The following is a 20208-nucleotide window of genomic DNA, read 5'->3' on the forward strand; positions in this document are numbered from 1 at the left end:
ACAGGCCTTACATTCCTGGAATTGCCCTACTCCCCTTTGACTATGGTGTATAATTATTTTTATATGTTGCTAAATTCTATTTGATGTTCTTTATTGATTAGTGTTATGTCTATTTTCTATTTAATCTATGGAATATTGGTCTGCAGAGTTTCTTTCCTCATGTTATGTTTGTTGGCTTTTGGTATAGGGTAACACAGGCTGCATAAAATGAGCTGGGAAGTGTTCTTTCTTCTAGTTCCTGGAAGTGATTGTGAAGAATTAGTATTATTTCTTCTTTAAATGTTTGATAGAATTTGCCATTGAAACCATCTAGACCTGGAGTTGTCATTTTGGATGGTTTTCAACAATGAATAAAATTCTTTAGTAGTTATAGGACTATTCAGGTTATCTATTTCCTTTTGAATGAGTTTTAGTGGTTTTCGGTTTCTGACTAATTGGTCCATTTCATCTAAGTTGTTGAATCCGTATGTGTAGAGTTTATGGTATTCCCTTATTATCCTTTTAATTTCCGTGGGGTCACTAGTTAGGTTTCCTCTTTCATTTCTGATATTGATAATTTTTGCCTTCTGTCTTTTATTCTTGGTTTGTCTGGGCAGAAGCTTATCAATTTTATTGATTTCCTTTAAAGAGAACCAACTTTTTGTTTCATTGATTTTTTTTTTTTTAAAGATTTGTTTTACTCTTTTCAATTTCATTGATTTTTGCTCTGTTATTTTATTTCCTCTGTTTTTTTGGTTTGTTTTACTCTTTTTTTTCTAGTTTTTTTTAAGATTTTATTTATTTATTTGACAGAGAGAGACACAGTGAGAGAGGGAACACAAGCAGGGGGAGTGGGAGAGGGAGAAGCAGGCTTCCCGCTGAGCAGGGAGCCTGATGCTGGGCTTGATCCCGGGACCCTGAGATCATGACCTGAGCCGAAGGCAGACGCTTAACGACTGAGCCACCCAGGCACCCCGTTTTGTTTTCTAGTTTCTTAAAGTATAAGTTTAGATTATTAATATCAGATCTTTTTACTAATATAAACATTTAATGCTATAAAGTTATCTCTAAGACTTTATCTACATATATCCCACAGATTTTATGTTGTATTTTCAGTTTTGTTCAGTTCCAAGTATTTTTCTAATTTGCCTAAAGGCTTATTCTTTGACAATTATTTAGAAGTCTTGTTTAGTTTCCAAGTTGTTGGAGATTTTCCTGTTATCTTTCTTTTCTCACTTTCAAATATAATTCCACAGTGGGCAGAAGACATTTTGCATCCTTTCAATTATTTTAAATATGTTAAGATTTGTTTTATGACCCAGGTTATGTTGGGGAATGTTCTATATGCATTTGACAAGAATATGTATTATGTGTTTGTTGGGTGTAGTGTTCTCTAAATGTCAGTTATCCTCAGTTGGTTGATGATGTTGTTCAATTCTTCTATATCTTTGTTGATTTTTTGTTTATCAGTTCTGTCAACTACTGAGAAAAGTGTGTGGAAGTCTCTGCCAAGCTATCCATTTCTTTCAGTTCTGCCTGTTTTTCCATCGTGTATTTTGAAGCTCTGTTGGTAGGTGAATACACACTTAGAATCATTTTATGTTCTTCGTGAATTGGATCTTTTATCATTTTGTAATGTTCCTCTTTATCCCTGGTAATTTTCTTTGCTCTGCAGTCTTATTTTTACCTTAATATAACCACTCCAGCTTTGTTTTGAATAGTGTTCATATGGTATATCTTTTGGTATCCTTTTACTTTTAACTTATCTATATCATTGTATTCAAAGTGAGTTTCTTGCAGAAGCATTTAATTAGGTCATTTTTTTAAATTCCATTCTGTCAATCTCTATTTTAGACCATTTACATTTAATATAATTATTGATATATGTCAATTTTTGTATGCCATGTTAATATATGTTTTGTTTGTTTCTCTGATTTACATTGCTCTGTTTCCCCTTCCTTCTTTTGGGCTACTTGAACTTTTTTTTTTGAACTCCATTTTAATGTATCTCTTATGTCTTTGACTATATCTCTTCTTACAGCTCTTTAATGGTTGCTCCAGAGATTATAATATACATACTTTTCACAGTCTGCAATCTACTTACTATTGATATTTTATTATTTCAAATGAAATATAGAAATCTTACCACCATAGGGTAACCTTTCCCTCTACACTCATCTTGCATTTGGCTTGTATACTGTATCTACATACATTAAAATTCCATCAGTGTCAGGAGAAGAACAGTCTATTCTATTTTACTCAGACATTTAATCTTTGTTACTTTCCCTTCTTCCCTGGTGTGCCTAGTTTCCTTATGGTATCATTCCCCTTCTGGCTGAAAAAGTTCCTTTGGCAGTTATTTTAGTGTAGGTCAGCCCTTAGTGAATTCTCTTAGTTTTTGTATTAGTTATATATTACTGAATAACAAATTCCCCAAAATTTAGTGGCTTAAAACAATAAAAATTTATTATCCCACCATTTCTATGGGTCAGGAATCCTGGCATGGCTTAGTTTGGTCCTCTGCTTCAGAGTTTTTCTTGAGGCAGCAAAGTATTAGTTATGGTTAAGGTCTTGTCTAAATGTTTGACTGGAGAAGAAACCACCTCCAAGCTCACATGATTATTGGCAGGATTTATTTCTTTTTAGCCTGTTGGACTGAGAGTCTCAGTTTCTTGCTGGCTATCGATCAGAGACTGCCCTGCATTAATTGCCATGTAGGCTTCCCCAACATGGCTGCTTACTTCATCAAGGTGTACCAGCCAAGAAGACAATAGAAGCTACAGTAATCCAGAAGTTATAGCCTTATATACATAATCACAGAAGTGACATCCATTACTGTGCCTTATTCTGTGGGTTAGAGGCAAGCTGTAGGTCCTGTCCGCCCTCAGGGAGGGGATAGATTGCATAGGCATGAACAAGAGAGTATGTCTGTAATCTCTGTTTGAGAGTATGTCTGTAATCTCAGGCTGCCAGTTTTCCTTCATCTGAGAATGTTTTTATTTCACCATCATTTATGAAGGATATTTTCACTGGACTGGAATTCTAGGTTGATCATTCTTTTTTTTTCAACACTTTAAAAATATATTTCCATTTCCTTCTGGAATCTGCGACCTCTGATGAGAAATCCTGTTATTTGAATCATTATTTTCCCTATACATAATGAATCTTTTATCTCTGGTTATTTTCAAAATTCTTTTCTTTATCTTTAGTTTTCTGCCATTTGAATATGATGCATCTGTTCATGGATTTCTTTGGGTTTATTCTGTTTGTGGTTCACTCAGCTTCTTGATCTGTAGATTTATGTATGACACCAAATTTGGGAAATTTCCATTCATTACTCCTTCAGTTTTTTCTGCTCTACCCTCTTTCTCCTCTCATTCTTGGGCTCTGAATACATGAATCTTAGGTCTTTTGGTACAGAACCACAGGTCCTTCAGGTTTGTTCATTTACTTTAAAAAAAAAAAAAACATTTTTTTCCTGCTAATCAGATTGGATAATCTCTATTGCTCTTCTATCTTTAGGTACATTAATTTTCTTTTTTTTTTAAAGATTTATTTATTTATTTATTTTGAGAGAGTGAGAATGAAAGAGAGAGAGAGAGTACATGAGAGGGGAGAGGGCCAGAGGGAGAAGCAGGCTCCTCACCGAGCACAGAGCCCGATGCGGGACTCGATCCCGGGACTCCAGGATCATGACCTGAACCGAAGGCAGTTACCTGCCTTACCTAGGTACTAATGTACCCTAGGTACATTAATTTTCTTCTGTCACTCCATTCTGCTATTGAGCCCATACTGTGAGTTTTTATTTCAGTTCTTTTTAGTTCCAAATTTTTCATTTGTTCCTTCTTAATATCTTACGTTCTTTGCTGAGATCTTCTTTCTTGCCATCTTTTCAAGAGTCTTTGCCCTTACTTGTAGCATTTTTAAATAGTTGCTTTAAGGCCTTTGTCAGACAATTCCAACATTTGTGTCATCTTAGCATCATTCCAAAAAGCATCCGGTGATTGCCTTTTCACAAGCAAGTTGAGATTTTCCTAGTTGTTTTTTATTTTTTGGATACTGAGTAATTTGGAATTATATCCTGGACATTTTGAATTATGTTATTATGTTAAACTCTGGGTCTTGTTTGACTCCTATGGAGGACATTGATGTTTTTGTTGAGGTGAGCAGTTGACCTGGTTAGGGTTCAGGTCATAAAGTCTGACCAGCTTTCAGTGTAAGTTCCATTTTCAAAGTTCTTGCCATGCTACTCAAGTCCATCCCACAGGTGCATTATTCCCTGGGGTTCAGGAACTGGGCCATCTTGTATTTAGGTTCTCATAGTCTTTAGGGTCAGATCTACAAGTATGCAGCTTAGGGGTGAATCCAGGGATTTATAAACAACTTTATGTGCTCCCTTTTCTGAACTCCTCCCTCTCTGTGTTCTCACCAGTATTTTTCAATTCCCCAGGGCTCTTCTTTTTGGTCCTCTCACCAAAAAGCTGGGGCTTTATTTACACCATCCCCCCACCCCCTTGCCACACCTTTCCTGCAGTGACCATCACATCATGGACCAAGGGACATGGGGAGAAAGGAAGAGAAAAAGCAAAGGGAGTTATCCTGCTCTTGTGGGGCTGCATCTCCTCTGGTTAGGCCCAAAGTTTCCTTACCCTCAGTGTTTACGCTCCTTCTGACCTTCGCTTTTTCTGTCACTGCCAACTACCAACGCAGGATTGTTTGTGGCCTAGAACATGAGAACAGGGATGAGAGAATAAGAGAAATGGGGGCTTATTCTCTTCTCTCTGAGTAAGAAATATAGGGCTCCTCCTGGAGCTTTGTCTGTTCGCCCTGATGCCCATTTCTGCATTTTGGGCTGCATGGAGAACTGTCTGAGGGATTCCAGAGGAGGAAAAACATGAAGCTCATTATTGATTTGGTGGCACTTCAAATTCTGGTCTTCTTCCCCAGTTTGCCTGATATTATTTACTTTTCACACTCCTCACATAGCTGCTCCATGCAGTCCATCCCCATCCAGAGCTTAGAGTTATATTCAGCAGGAAGGATGGGGTGGAATGTGCTTACTCCATTTTACCTGGAACCAGAACCCAGTATAGCAGGATATTTATAAAAAATACTTAGTAACATTTGTTGAGTGAACAAATGAATGAGACATCAAACAGTTGGTCTTGACCTCTTCCCTGAGCCCCAGACCTGGATGCCTATAGTCTCTAGGCCTTTAGGAAGGAAGTGTCTACATAACTGAATCAACATCTGCACACTTGGCATTGCTGACTAAACTTCTTGTCTGCATGCTCAGCATGTCCTAACTGAACCCATTCCTCTTCCACCTAAGACCACCTTCTACTTTCAGTTTCTTGCTTTGCCACCAGTTGCCCATCTGCCATATTTTAACTGCTACTTGTCCCTTCAACGAGTTTCCCAAAAAGAAATACATTCTCCTTCTGGTAATATTTCTTTTGTCAGTTCCCACTTTTCCACTCTCAGCCTTGCCAGCCTAGTTCATATGTCTAGACTAATGGGATAGCTGGCCCAACCCCAGGACAAGCCAGAACCGTGTTGCTGACAACAGAGAACAAGAAGTAGGGAGGAGGGGCGCCTGGGTGGCTCAGTCGTTAAGCATCTGCCTTCAGCTCAGATCATGATCCCAGGGTCCTGGGATCGAACCCTATGTTGGGCTCCCTGATTAGCAGGGAACCTGCTTCTTCCTCTCCCTCTGCTCCTCCCCCCTGCTCATGCTCTCCCTCTCTCTCTCTGTCTGTCTCAAATAAATAAATAAAATCTTTATAAAAAAAAGTGGGGTGGGGCGCTTGGGTGGCTCAGTCGTTAAGCGTCTGCCTTCAGCTCAGGTCATGATCCCAGGGTCCTGGGATCGAGCCCCGCATCGGGCTCCCTGCTCCGCGGAAAGCCTGCTTCTCCCTCTGCCACTCCCCCTGCTTGTGTTCCCTCTCTCGCTGTGTCTCTCTCTGTCAAATAAAAAAAAAAAAAAATCTTAAAAAAAAAGTGGGGAGGAATCAGGAAAATGGGGTTATACCCAGCTAGTCTGTTTGTAGGGGAGACAAGGGACAGAGGCTTGAAGCAGAGGAGGGAGCCACTATCAAGATTCCAGAGCCCAGGGGTTTGTGGAAGACTTGCCTCACCTGGCATGTTGAGACCCAGGCACATTCATGTATTAGCACAACAGTAACTACCAAGAATGGGCTTCTGGTAGGTGCGAGGGGCTAATCAGGCTTCAGTGAGCTTGACTCTGGGCCCTCAGGGCTGCTTCTGAGCAGATGGGTAATAGCCACCCAGCCATCCCACATTCTCCTCTCTGGACCAGCTGGCGATCTGCCAGAAAGCAGCCCTGAGCCTGTCAGCCCATGTTCAGAGGCCTGGGCCAACAGTTCTCGACCACCTTCCAAGTTCCAAGCCCTCCACCGTTATTCCTGCTCCCTCCCGCTCATACCCTCTACTGCAGCTTAACTGGGCTATTTCCTTGGCCCCAAAGAGCCCCCACACTAGCTTCTCTCCATGCCTTTGCTCATCCCATTCCCTCTGCCTGGAAGCACGCCCTCAGCCCCCACCAAGTCTCCACCTATCAAAGTCGTATTCTTCGGGATACCTCTCAGATACAGCAAGTTCCGGGAAAGCCTTTGTGCCCTCCCTATCTTGGGTACAGGCCGGTGCCCTCCTTGTACTCCTTAATCCATCTTGGCCAGCAGCCACTAGTCATCCTAGCTCGTAAGTGCCTTGAAGGCAGGTGTAGTGTGACCCTCCCCCGTTGAGCCTCTGCAGTCCTTGCACATACGTCCTGCTCCGTAATCATCGTGGAGTCAGGGCGAGTGGAATCAGACTAGGTAATGTGCCATCTCTAGAAAGTCTCTCAAAGACATGGGTGTGGGGGTGGTGATCGCCATACAAAGGCACTCTTGGGATCCCCGCCGTAGAGATGAGGTTTGTTTTGTAAATGGAAGATTCCTTTGTCTGTGACATTGTCTGTTTGTTTTTCCCTTCAGTGTTAATACTCTGCAGGGTCAGAAAATAGAAAACAACCCCATTAAGCGTGAGATTCTGAGGGCTCTGTCTGGGGCTGACAGCAAGAGTGGGACTGCAAGATAATGGAGGCTGATACCGGTTCCAGCCAATTCTTCTCCCCTTCGCAAAGCGCTGAATGACAAGCAGGGTTCTCAGCTCCAAGCAGGCAGTCGCATTCAGATGATGAATGTGTCCCTGGACAGAGGAGCTTGTTGAGTGATATTTACCAGGGTCTCTGTGAAGGGCCCTCAGCCCCCCAGGGAGCATTTCAAACCTTCAGCTGCTCGCCTGTTCAGCTGCCGCCCGTGGGGCTGAGAGAGGAATTAAACCTCATCCCCTGCTCTCCAGCAGGATGGAAGCCATGGTGATTTGTTGAGGTGCTCAGATGTTTCCTAGTTTCTCTTGCTTCCTATACTCACCCCTTCCCCCACTTTGTCAAACCCCAGCTGGGAGAGACTTGGAAGTGTGACAAGCTTAGAGCCTTGGGGGGGTGGGGACAGGTGGGGCGGTCAGTGCCAAAGACCTGGGTGCAGGCCTGGCTTTACCACTTGGTGCCCTTTGGCCTCGTTCCTTGGCTTCTCTAAACCTCAGTCTCCTCAGAAGTAAAATGGAAGCAGTAAGAGCTGTCTCACAGACAATAAAATAAGAATACTTTGCATATTATAAAATGCTCTCCAGCTCAAGTCATTCATTCATTCACCAATTTCTTGTGGCATACCTACTGCGTGCCAGGCACTGTGCTGGCTTTGAAGTGCTGTTCTGACTGTGTGGGCTGGCAAGAAAAGCAGGCTCATGGCTTTACCAGTGGTTAGCATGGTTCTGGGGTGAAGGTGAATAGCTGGCCAAGAAATCAGACCTCTGGGCTCTCTTTGAAGACTGCTCCATTTTTGACACCTTTAGGGCTTCAGCGCTTGGGAAACCTTCCCAGTGACTGGGCCTTTGCATGACCTTCTGTGAAGAACATGGCTGAGTCAGGGCTCTGGTGCCTAATTAGCAGGCATGTTAGTCTCAGTTCTCCAGAGAAATAGAACCAATGGGGCACCTGTGTGCATGCAGACACACACACACACAGGCTTATTATAAGGAATTGGCTCGTACGGTTATAAAGGCTGAGAAGTCCCAAGATCTTCGGTTGGCAAGCTAGGGACCCAGGAGAGCCAATGGTTTAAGTTCCAGGCTGAGCCCAGGTCTGAAGGCAAGAGAAGACTGATGTTCCAGCTTGAAAACACTCAGGTAGAGATGGAATTCTCTCTTATTCAGCCTCTTCGTTCTGTTCAGGCCCTCAGTGGATTGGATGGGGCCCACTCACATTGCGGAGGGCAGTTTGCTCTCCTCAATCTTCAGATTCAGATGTTAATGTCATCCAGTAACACCCTCCAGATGTACGCAGAATAACGTTTGACCAAATGGCTGCCCACCCCCCCAGGGGACCCAGTCGAGGTGGCCCGTGACAGCAGGTTTGACATCCACACAGAGCGTTCAAGTTTTTCAGGCAGCTTCGCATACTGTGTATCATTTGGCTCCGTAACAGCCTAGTGAGGGGCTTATTCCCCTTCCTCTGCGACCTTCTGATGTCCCAGGTTCGCCAGCCTGTCCGTTTGAAGCAGGTCATGTTCACGTTAAACCCACCTCTTGATGCGCAGAGCCTGTTCGCTCAGGGTGCCGGCAAGTCCTTCCCTCTCCAGAGCCCACTTCTTCAGCATTGAGTGGTTTGCGTGTTGAGTCCGTCTTCTTCCTCCGGGGCCCTGATGCTCACCACTCTCCCACACTAGTTCTTAGTCATCAGGAAACTGTAGACAGAGTCAGTGAGGGCTGAGAGCTGGCTGTGGCCTGGATGTCACTCAGCATTTCCACGAAGTCTGAGCGTAACCAGCATGCTGAAGGGAGGCAGGGCCCGGCGCTGCTTGTGCCAGCCTCGGGGCATGGTGAGGTGTGGGAACAACTGGAAGGGGGGTGGCCACAGGTGGGCAGTGCCCCCTCGGACACTTCACCACCGCAGGGGTCCTCTTGGGCCACAAGTGCTTGGCTTTGACAGTTAACAAGCCTTTTGTCATTTTAATCATGCTGGTGAATCAAGGCACTCCTGGGTATTTCTGTTTATTTAAAACCCATTGTAGATGTTCTGTTACAGTCTGTCATCAGGGAAATATGAATTTATTAATCTGAAAATTGTAACATCCTCCTGGTGAGCTTGGAAAATGGGCTCCTGTCGGCAAGGCTTCTGCCCACATTTCAGACAGTGCTCTCTCCGCCTGGCACTGTGGCCACTCGTGGGCACATCTGTCTCCTCGTGTGGAAATTGCCTTTTAGGCCAGGTGTTCCCGAGGCCCAGCCTGGTGCTGCACCTGTGCTAGGGGCTTAGTTACCGTTTCTGGAACGGACTGGACTGGAATGTGCTCCGAGCTCTGCTCTGGGAAGAGCACCCAGTCAGCCCAGCACACACTGTTGAGCACCTACTGTGTGTCATTAGGTGAGATGCTGGAGTGTGACCCTGGTTCAGGCACAGCACTGACTGTAGGGGGCTCACTGCCGAGTGGGGGCGACCACCAGAAACCGCCAACCAGAGTGTCTCTTGAGAAGCACTTGACGGAGGAGGGAGGAGGCCGCAGGGCCACCAGAGAGGGTGCAGGGCAGACACCGGCCTCAGAGAGGCACTCTGTAGCAGGGGTCTGCCTGGTGGGGGAGTGGCACCGCACCTCAGGGCAGACTCACGTGGCTGAGCGCTTCCTCTCTCCCATTGTCTCACTCTGCGGTTTCCCTTGCAGGGCCTGTGCCAGCAGTGAGACGGAGAGTGAAGCTGGAGACATCATGGACCAGCAGTTCGAAGAAATGAACAACAAGCTCAACTCCGTTACCGACCCGACTGGCTTTCTGCGGATGGTTCGCCGCAACAACCTCTTCAACAGGTATGTGCAGGCTCCAGCTCCCAGGCCGGCTGTAGGATAATATGCTTCCAGCTGGCACTCCTTCCAGCTGCTGGGGCCGCCGGCCAGGAATTTGCAGGAGTGTGACGCTTCCACAGCCCCACGCTCATTAGGGCCTCAGCACCACGGCGGCACCTCTGGGTCAAGAGAGAAAAGAGTGACAGGCTTGATGTGACCATCTGTGTTCGCCTGGGATGAGAGGTCCAGGGGCTGGCTGGCTGCCTCTTCATGTAGCCCGAGAGCCGGCTTCCCAAGCAGCAGGCAGAAGCCAGAGAGAGGGCTTCTACCTATTCCTTTGCCCGCTTCGGTCAGCGACCTGTGGGCCAAACACCTGAGATTGAGGAAGGCCAGGGAGAGAAGGGGTGCCAGACTTCCTGGAGGGAGGACTTGTCCAGACCCAAGTCCACCCATCCACCCTGAGACCCAGTCTCCCTATTACTTGACCAAATAAACCTTCATGGCTTTAAGATGGGTCCAGGTTGAAATTGCCAACCAGTATACCCCTATATCCTTTTATCAGGGGTGATAGCTGAGCGGTGTCCAGATAAAGGGGGCAGGCAGTTGGGGTTGAGGGACACCTTTCCCACTTTCATTGGGTTGCCTGGCCACAACCCAGGAGTCACATTTAGAACTTTCCAGAAAGACGTCCCAGATTCTCAGGTCCCTGCCATGGCCTTGACTTTGAAGGGCAGCAGGTAGAGCCTGGAACACAGGAGGGAAGTGACTGTGCTCCGGGTGGAGGCAGCCTCTGCCTGGCAGCCCTGCTCTGTGGGGCACAGGGTGCCCTGTCTGCTCCTACTGTAGGCCCATTTCCTCTCCTTACTGTGCTGTCTGGGTGACAAATGTGTGTTTACTTTCCCAGGGCCAAGCTGAACGGGTGGGAGCCAGGGGTCAGGGATGTGGGAGTTGGCAGCTTGGCTGGAGGAGACTACAACTTCGTGTTGGTTCATCTCCAGGTCCTCCTTCGTCTCCTCTGCTTCCCACGTGTCCTGCACGGCTGTTAGTTTCGTGGGGGAACGTGGCCCAGTGGGGGAGCCCCAGTCCTGGCATCGTGTCCTCCTCCGCCAGCGTCTCGGCCTGTTGAGCAGGTGACTCTTGACTGCAGGAGCCACCGGCGTGGTTGGGAACCACAGTGCGGGGGGCTCAGGGTCTGACTGTGTTGCTTGCCAGCTTAGTGAGCTGTCAGCCTGTCTCCTTGTTGCTGAAATGGGGACAAGCTTCCTAGCTTGCAGTTTTCCCTTACTATGGGGATTAAAGGGGCTTACGTATAAACAACACACTGACAGGCTTCCTAATGCATAGAACGCATTGCACACATGGTGGCTTTCTACTGTTTTGAGTAAAGTGGGAAGGACAATGCTAAGCTTGAATTCTTCAGGTAATGTGGGTGCATAAACTTGGGAAGGGATGACATTTGTATGCGGCGGGTGTTCACCACCTAGCGTGTGGCCTCACCTGCTCTTCTTCCGACCCCACCTCCTGTCTTTCACATGAGAGAAGGCCAAAGACAGGCCATGAGGCCTCCGTGGCCCTCCTGATCACAGGCCTGCTGGCAGCCAGTCAAACCCCTCCAGGGCTTTGGGCATATGGTAAGAAAAGGGTCAAAGCGGGTATGTCTGGGATTCTAGCTCATCATCCCTGGGTGGGAGCTGGTGTGACTTTCAGATCATGGAGCTGCTCATTTTGGGAAAATGGTTTTCGTCCTTCACATCTGCTCTGACATAGGTCTGATGAGCACAGTACTATGGATTAATTGGTGGGTTCATTTAAACAATGCGATCTCAGCTGAGGACTGGGCCAGCCTTGGGGCTGGGTGGGGAGCCTGGGCCTTGCTGCCCCCTGCTCTGCACTTAGCTCCCTCAGCAGCATCCACAGACACTTCCAATCTGTACCTTCTAGAGGCTTCTGAGGGCAGACTGTATGGGGGAAACAGCCTGTGTTTCTTCAGCTTCAACACAGTGAGCCCATAAGGCCCCGGACAGTTTGCCATGCCAAGTACTCTCTGCCGCTTCCCGATGAACCCAGGAAGAAGGTTCTGGCTTCCATCTGAGGGCAGCAGAGCTTCAGGAGGGACCACAGAGGCAAAGGTGTCCTCGTCAGCTAGCAAAGTGCAGGCCTGCATGTCACAGCTGAGGGGCACACACGGGCCGGGGGCTGGAGACCTGCGCAGCAGCAGATACAAGAGCTGACTGCAGGCCATACCTGCCAGCTGCCCCACCAGCCTGTGCCTTCCCACGTCCCCCGCACCCCCAGGGCTGCCAGGTGCACTGCCCTGCCCTGGGCTCCCAGGCCTCCCTCTCTGCCCCTTCCATGTCTAGCGACCTCCTCGAGGAGGTGAGGTGCCTTGTCCCTGACCAGCAATGGCTGAGAAGGGGCTTGTCTTCAGCCTCCCGCTATTGACTAAGGGCTTGCAGAGTTCTTTGGCCTTCTTGTTCTGGGGCGGTTTGCTGGACCGGTCTGGCAAGGAGGCTGCCACAGCTGGTGAGACCTGGCCTTAGAGTCTTCTCTCTTGCCACCCTGGCCTTGCTCTTTGTTCTGTCTTTGATTCGGAGGTCTCCACAACCACTGGTTTTCTTTCTGCCTGTGCCCTGTGGTGGCAAACACATTTACACGAGCACAGGGCAGGTGCCGCTACTGAGGAAAAACAAGGACTCTTCCCTTGTTTAGCCCCCGTCCCGCATCCTGCAGAATGCTTCCAAGTCCTGCTGAGGGCTGGAGGGCCTGTGCCCGTGGGGGGGGGGGGGGCGGGGGTGCTGTGCGCACGCACGGCTGAGCCTGGGGCCCGTCAGGTCACAATTGCTACAGGAGAGAGGAGAATGGGATGGCTTCGAACTGCATCCCGGATTCAGGGTCCCAAGGCGGTGCCATGGCCTTGACGGTGCTCCCATCCAGCATCAGTCAGGACCAGTATCCCAGAGAAATTTTCACGTCTCTGTTGCTACCGCTGACGCAATATGCACGCTAGGCCTTGTTTTTTCCACATGTCCAGCTGTGTGTATGACACGGTATGCAGAGGGCCTTCCCTGTGCCCAGGAATGAGTGGCTAGAGCCTACACAGAGGATGAAGAAGTGTTAAGTGTCCTCATTCTAAAGAGAGGTGCCACGAGGGACCAGCGCCCTCCCTCAGGTCTCTGCCACCTCTAGCATCCCAGCCACGCACCTGCCACATCTCAAAGAAGACTTTGGGGGAATTGGCAAGTGAGACTTGGGGCCTGGTGGGAGTCCCCCAAGAGAGGAGGAGGCATCACCATCCCGTGGAAAGCAGCCTCCTGTGACTGGGGGGCAGGTAGAGGAGAGCCTAAAGGAGGGCCCAGGGGAGAGTGGGTGGGCCACAGTGTGGCCTGCACATCCATATCTAGTGTGGCTCCCACAGGGGCCTTTCTGGATGGGTGCATCCCATGGGCTCAGCCACGTGCTGCTTCCACACCGGAGGGGCTGCTTCCCAGGCAGAGGGACTCAGCAAGGAGAGTTACAGGACGTGCAGGATATGGCAGGACGGGGAGGCTGCCCCCCAGATCTGGTTGCCCCGTGTTGGAGACAGCAGCGGGAAGCTCCCGCAGGGCCCTCAGAAGTGCTTGCTCGCGTGTCCCTCCAGGGAGTCACACGGAGGGGCCTCGGAAGCTCCTGATTCCCTCCCCACCCCCGCCCCTCACCCTAGAGAGTCAGACCTAGGCAGCGGGGAGGGAGGAGTGTTCCAGAGCCTGCCGTGCCCTCCAAATCCGTGAGCAAAAGCCTGGCCTTCGGGGGAGGCGAGGCAGGATGAGGGGGGCACGGCAGAGGAGACTGGGGACCACTTCTCCCCAGATTCCTGGAGGCATAGGGAAGAGCAGTGACTGCAGAGAAGTAAAGCTCACTGCACAAGGTCAGCCCCGTCAGTCTGCCGGAAACCCTGCAAACCTGTGACCGTCTCTGCATTTGTGTCATGCGTGTGTCTGCACGGACGCATGTGTTACACGACGCATGGTTGCGGTTCTTCATAAACATCCAAATTGCACCTGCCTCTGGCGCCACCCCGAAGCAGCCTGCAGGAATGCCACACACGTCCGCACTAGACCGGCGGTCCTACACGGATGGCACCCTGGCCACGCCTTTGTTCATAGGGCTAGGCAGTGTTCTGTGGTGTGGCACATAGTGAGGGGGGCCTTGCAGGCAGACCTGGATTTGGGACCTTCCATTAGTGGGTGACCTTGAGCCTTTTATTATTTCATCTGGAAAATGGGGGTAATAATGGGAGTTATGAGGATGCCATCCATGTGGTGATGGATAAACAGTGTAGTAAGCAGTTTCTCTCCCCACCTGGGTCTGAGGTTTCTTCTTTTCTTTTCTTAAGATTTATTTACTTTTCTGAGAGAGAGTGTGTGTGCGAGCAGATCGAGAGGGAGAGAAAGAATCCTCAAGCAGGGTTCCCGCTGAGCAAGGAGCCCAATGCAGGGCTTGATCCCAGGACCCTGAGATCATGACCTGAGCCACCCAGGTGCCCCTAGGTCTGAGGTTTCTATGGTACCAAAGCCCTTTTGTGGGGGTGGTGCAGGAATCAGCTCTCTACCCCAGAACCTGATTGGATAGTTCAGTGCTGCCTCCCCTTACAGCCTCTCTCTGGCCACCAAATACCAGAAAGACTTTGAATAAATGCAGAATGGTAACCCAACTAAATGTCTGTTATGGCCACAGCCCTGGACTTGAGCCTCAAGGTTCCTCGCTCAGCTTCTGGCTGCTCTCCTGCGAGCCCTGTCCTCTGCTCTTTGGTGGTGCCCATGTGGCTCTGAGCCAGGACTCTGTCCTGCTCTCCTGATGGCACCAACAAGAAGGCTGAGCATTCTCCCCAACCCCGACCTGGGTCAGCCCACCTGCATCCCCCGCACAGGGGGCAGTTCTGGGCAGGGGCCTTCCTGCCAACAGCTGTTCCTTCCACAGGTGGGTCCAGGCCCCGGGCCTCAGGCAGGAGCCCCTGTCCTGGCATCTGACTGATCAGTAGGTACACCAGCCAGCCCTCCTCAGGGCCCCTGCCTGTCCCAGTGCGCCGCCTCAAGGCATCTGCCAGGTTAACACTGGTGCACCACCCCCACCGCCCCACCCCCACCCCATCTGTGCTTCTCTGAGGTGCAGTGTGATGGTAGGAATGCTCTATCAGGAGTCACTATAAATTCATGTCTGTTGAGTAGTGACAAGTTTATTCAGAATTGAAAAGGATTTCCCACAGGTTGCCCCTAACTATTAAGCTTACCAATATATATATAAGGCACAAGATAATTTATAAATAATGTTTTCTTTACCACTTGTTTACTTATTCACTTTCTTGTTCCAGAACTTATTTAAGACAGTTGACCAAAACATACAAATGCTACCAGATCATATAAAAGAGAAATAAATGGATGAGAAAATCAAGATAGAAGGAAAATAAAGGTAGAAGAGAGGGAGTAAAATTTATATACGGAACGTGTGCCGTTTAGCACCAGCCCAAGCAGAGAGGTCAGCCCAGCTGATGTCTGCCTGGCCCCAGCCCTGACCTGGACTTGCCAACTCACAGTCTACCTTTTAGCAAAGTCCTCAGCAGCTGAGGTGCTGCTCCGCCTTTGCCTGAAGCCCACACCCCGTGCAGTTCTAATGGGCACTGAGGCTGAGCCCGCCCCACAGCTCCTCCTGCGTTCCCCGTAACCACTAGGCCACCTCCACCCCTGGTGATCTCTTCCCAAATGCAAGTCACTGCCGAGACCTGCCAGGTCACCCTGCAGCATTTCTGGGCTCCATCCCTCTGTCCATTCCCACTGCCACGACCCTTCGACATGGCCATTCAGACTCACTGTCCCCTTGACATGGCCATTTAATGGGATCCTGGGAGCACGCTTGCAAGGTCACTGACACTCAGCAAAGTTCGTGGCTCGAGTTTCTCACCTTGTCAGCGCAGAGCTGGGCTTGGCCCCCCGCCAGCTGAGCCTCATCGCCCACGCTGCTGTCCTCACCACCCACCTGGGCTGCAGGCCACCGGACTTCGCTGTCCCGCTCTGGCTGGGGCGCCATTCTGATCAATCACCCTTTCACTCAGGGGCCCAAGGTGAAGTGGCAGAGCTCGATGTGCAAGTCCCCACGGCCTGGCCCTGCCACCATTCCCACTTCCCATTGCATTCTCCCTTACGCTCTGTCCTTTCCCTCCTCAGGGCCTTGGCGTGGGCGCCAGACACAGCCAGGAAGGGCTTTCCCCTGGGGTCCGTCTCCAGCCGCCCCTTTCACAAACCCATCTTGGATTGCCCTAACTGGGAATACTTTTCTCCTTCCCTGAAATTCTATCTGGCACTCTATCTGTCGAGAAAGGAGCCACCGCCTTTCGCCTTGCGTTTTAGTTACATGTATCCATGCCCTAACCTGTCCCAGGCTGCACCCTCCTCCAAGGCTGCATCACGCCAGATTTCTCCCTGTGTCCTACAGGGCACCTTGCCACGTACCTTGTGTTGAGTGGGTGCAGGTACTTGTTGATTCATGAGGGGAGGGAGGGAGGGAGGGAGGGAGGGAGGGAGGGAGGGAGGGAGGAGGCAGCGGAGGAAGGAGGGAGGAAGGAAAGGCCTGCTGGCCAGGACTGAGACAGACATTAACAGCAATGGCACTGATGATGATGATGACAGTGGTGAATGTCTGTCGATTACTTTCTGAGAACCCAGCACTGTGCCAAGCGCTTTCCATGTATTATCTTAGCCAGTCCCGTCAACAGCCGTGAGGGAAACAATTGCAACCCTTTCTTACGGATTCGGGTCCTGAGACTTGTTGCCCAGGGTCACAGGTAGTCAGTGACAGAGCCAGGATTAGGATCCAGCTCTCCAAAGACAGTGCTCTGGCCCCCAGATCCCTACCCGTCTAACACCCCTGCCAAATGATCACAGCCTTTGCTTGAATCCCTCCAGGAAGGGGAGGGATTCAACAGGGAGCTCACTACCTCCTGAGGTGGTAATTTCTGTCTCTGGACAACACTAATACAGCTTTGGAGGTTCTTTATGAGCCAGTTGGTGAGACTGTGCAGGCTTGGTGGGTGCAAGGGAGGCAGATGTGTTTGACTCACAAATTACGTACAGGGGCAAGGCCCTGTGGAAGGGGGTTTTCCTGCATTGCTGGACATGCATTAGCTAGACAGGCCACCCCAGGATCATCGTTTCTTCTCTCCATTCCTGCGTACATGATAAGCCTGTCCCCCACTGATGCCTGGCTTGGGCCATCTGTCCCAGCTCCTGAGCGTAGTCCGGAGGTAACGCTTGTGCAAGACTGGCCTGCGCATCAAGTTTTCCCAAGGCAGCAGTCTGCAGGTTTGGCCGTGGAGCCTCACGCACGTTACAGCAAGGAGCAGATGGCCACAGCAGAGCCCCGAGTGGGCAGGGGCTGTGACTTCTCTCGGTGGAGGTTTGTGCCACAGCCCTTCACCTCAGCCACCAACCTGCCGACAAGCCGAACATTACAGGACATTGCCAAGAGCAAGAGGCAAGAAGCCACGTGCAGCCCCACGTGCTCCTCAGGCTAAAGAGGAGCCAGCATTGCTGGAAAAGCAGGGGTCCCTGCCTGATGCCACCCAGCTTCGTGGCTCTTCTCCCGAGGAGGGAGCCAGACCCGGCAAGCCCGGCACTTGGTAATTAAGGAGGTGAGCCGGCAGAAAGCGCCAATAGCTTATAGAAGAAGTACTTAAAATGCGTCTGACAGCCTTCATCTCCCAGAGGAGACAACCCTTCGTGTGAGGATGTTCAGCAGAGAGTCAGTGAATGGTATCAGAGTTCTTTTTAAATTGAATTGAGGCACCTCTGGCTACTTAAATATAATGGATTTGCCAGTTAATTTTTCCACAGGTACCTTCAACCCCGGGTACTTGTTCAAATCTCAGGCCAGCTCCAATCCCTCAGAAGACTTGGTTCAGAGTTCGGAGCCCTGGAGGGGATTTTCAAGCATCCTGGGCAGGACTGAGGGCAGGGAGGAAGGAAGCAAAGGGCTCAGCTGTGTGGTGGGGGCTCGCCCAAGAGCAGGGTTCAGCCGTGAGGAGGAAGACCCTGCTGACCAAGGTGGAGGGGCAAGAGAGGAGCAGAGGTGGGGCTCCCTCAGGCCCAGGACAGGCAGCCTGGCTCAGCCCTGAGGCTGTGAGAGCAGAGGCTGAGCTGCCCGAGACACCCTGAGAAGGTGAGGAGTGAGACACCCTGAGAAGGTGAGGAGCCGAGTCAGGAATACAGCTGAGAAGCAGCCACATTTAGAGCGAGCTCCCCACTGTGGGGAGCAGCCTCCTCCCTTCCCCCCAGCACGGCCCTGACCAGGAGACAAGGTCCTGCTTGGAGACTGGTGGCCCGTGCGGTGTCTGCCATCCTGGGGGAGAGGGTGCACTCCAGATGAGGGTTCGGGACCCAAGATCAAAATAGCACTAGGCTTCTGGCTCCCTGGAGAACACAGCCCACCCCCACCCCCACCCCCACCCCCACCTCCCCCACAGGCTGCAGGCTTCCTGTTGCTTGACTGTCCTGAGGATCAGGGCCCTGCCTGGACCTCATGGCCTGAGGCAGGAAGCTTAATCCCTGCGCTCCTCTGTAACAGTGGAGGGGCTGGGCCTGCTGGGGGAGACCCGCCTTGTGTTGAGGATTCCCATGACCTATGCACGGTCGCAGCCTAGATCTAACCACCCCAGAAGATGTCCCACAGGGGTGACTTCCGTCCCCCCTCCCCTCCCCTCCCTTCCCCTCCTTCCTGGTGGCCCTAAAGATGTCATGGCTGGGTGTGCCCCATGGCGAGCACTCCGGCTCAGCTCCAGAGCCCCACACCCAGAGAGACAGGAAGACCCCGCGTGCCTGGAAGGGTAGGCCCCGGGAGAGAGATGGGAAAAGAGAACACACTCCAAGTCTGCCTCAGCCCTCCTGCCTGCCTTCAAGCTTCAAGGCCATGTGTGCGCGCACACTTGGGACTATCTCAGGCCTTGCTCCGCCCTCAGGAGATTGTAAGCTCCCAGAGGACAAGCACCAAGTCTCCCCCTTCACTAAGGAGTCTCTGCGGTCACCGCAGGTGGGCTGCCCAGGGGTGGGGGGAGCTCCCAGTAAGTGGAACAGCCATTTTCCCCAGTACCCCGAGGAGCAGAGCCTCAGCAAACTAGTTCCTTCCTCTGGCAGATTGGGCCCTTGGCATTTTCATGCAGTGGCACCTTTCCTAGCTGCTTCCCGGTGCTCTGCTGGGGCTCCTGCCTCCTCCCCAGATCAGGGAGTCCTGTTCACAGTCTGTCAAGGTCTGCCCCTTGAAGGGCTGCTTGTTCGCTGGGTCCAGTTGTGCGTAGGGGAAAGCCAAAGCCAGCCTGAACCTCTGAAGCTCTGGTTCCTCCCAGTGCTTCGGCTGTACTGCGCTCTGGATCACTGGCTCCTCTCTCCACACCGCAGAGATGGGGGGACAGAACCTCAAGGCCCCGTGGCTCTGACCATGCCTGGAGTGGTCGGGTTTGAGCAGGGCCTCTTTGTAGTCTCTCCCGAGGGAGAGTCGGGCCCCTGCTCCCTTGTGTCCACCTGCTCGTTCTGCTCTCCATCTTTGAATGTGAAGGTATGAGAAAACAGCAGGGGTGGGGTGGGGTGCTTAGCATGCTCAGCTGTGTGCACAGTGACCTAACCCCCCCCAACGGAGCCCTGATGGGAGGGGCGACTGGCGTGCTGCCCACGCGGGGCTGCAGTTTGGCTGGGGACTTGTAGGCGTGCAGTCCCCCACCGCCTCCCCTGGGGCTGGGCTGGCTCCCACCCTGCAGGCACACACACCCAGCCCAGACAGCCACAGCACCGGCCGTGTCAGTGTGTGTGAGCCCGAGCGAGACCAAGCACCCGGGGTCCTCTGCAGTCCCATCCCAGTTATAAATCACCATGCTTGGGGAATAGATCTCTTCATTCCCGAAGGGAGATTCATGAGCAGCCAGTGCCGCCCAGGCCGCCTGGTGTTTGTCATCATTCCAGAGACATAAACTACACCCTGATGCCTCTGCCCTCCTCGGTAGCGCTTCACGCATCCACTCCAGCTCCGCATTCTGTTCCTGCAGAGGCCGAGCAGCTTCCGCCCTGCCCGCCGGCCTCCCTCCTCCCCGGATCCGGACTTGTTCCCTCTCCTTCCCCCACTACCACCCAGACAGTCATGCAGTGGAGAAAACGAATATTTCTCCAGAAGTAAATTAATAAAAATCATCTGAGGAATGAGCTAATAAAGATGGTGTGGTGTGAGAAAATCTCTGCCGAGAGCTAGGCTGTCAATTAGCCCCACGGGGTCCCTAGCAATAAACAGACAGGCCTTGAGGAAAGGGGGCCAGTGCCACCTG

At 51.0% G+C, this 20208-nt stretch overlaps 1 protein-coding gene across 1 annotated transcript in view; it reads left to right on the plus strand.

The window, feature by feature from the left end:
- The window catches only part of TTC28 (tetratricopeptide repeat domain 28), a 605079-nt gene that overhangs the window by 552153 nt on the left and 32718 nt on the right, over window positions 1–20208 (plus strand). The window contains exon 13 of the mRNA XM_088019406.1: window positions 9759–9899. Within this exon, the coding sequence (XP_087875532.1) occupies window positions 9759–9899 (141 nt within the window). The remainder of the gene's footprint in view (window positions 1–9758; window positions 9900–20208) is intronic.

The sequence above is a fragment of the Eumetopias jubatus genome, unplaced genomic scaffold, assembly GCF_037043125.1.
Source record: "Eumetopias jubatus isolate StellerSeaLion01/CBP00866 unplaced genomic scaffold, mEumJub1_p1.0 scaffold_16, whole genome shotgun sequence".
Classification (NCBI taxonomy): domain Eukaryota; kingdom Metazoa; phylum Chordata; class Mammalia; order Carnivora; family Otariidae; genus Eumetopias; species Eumetopias jubatus.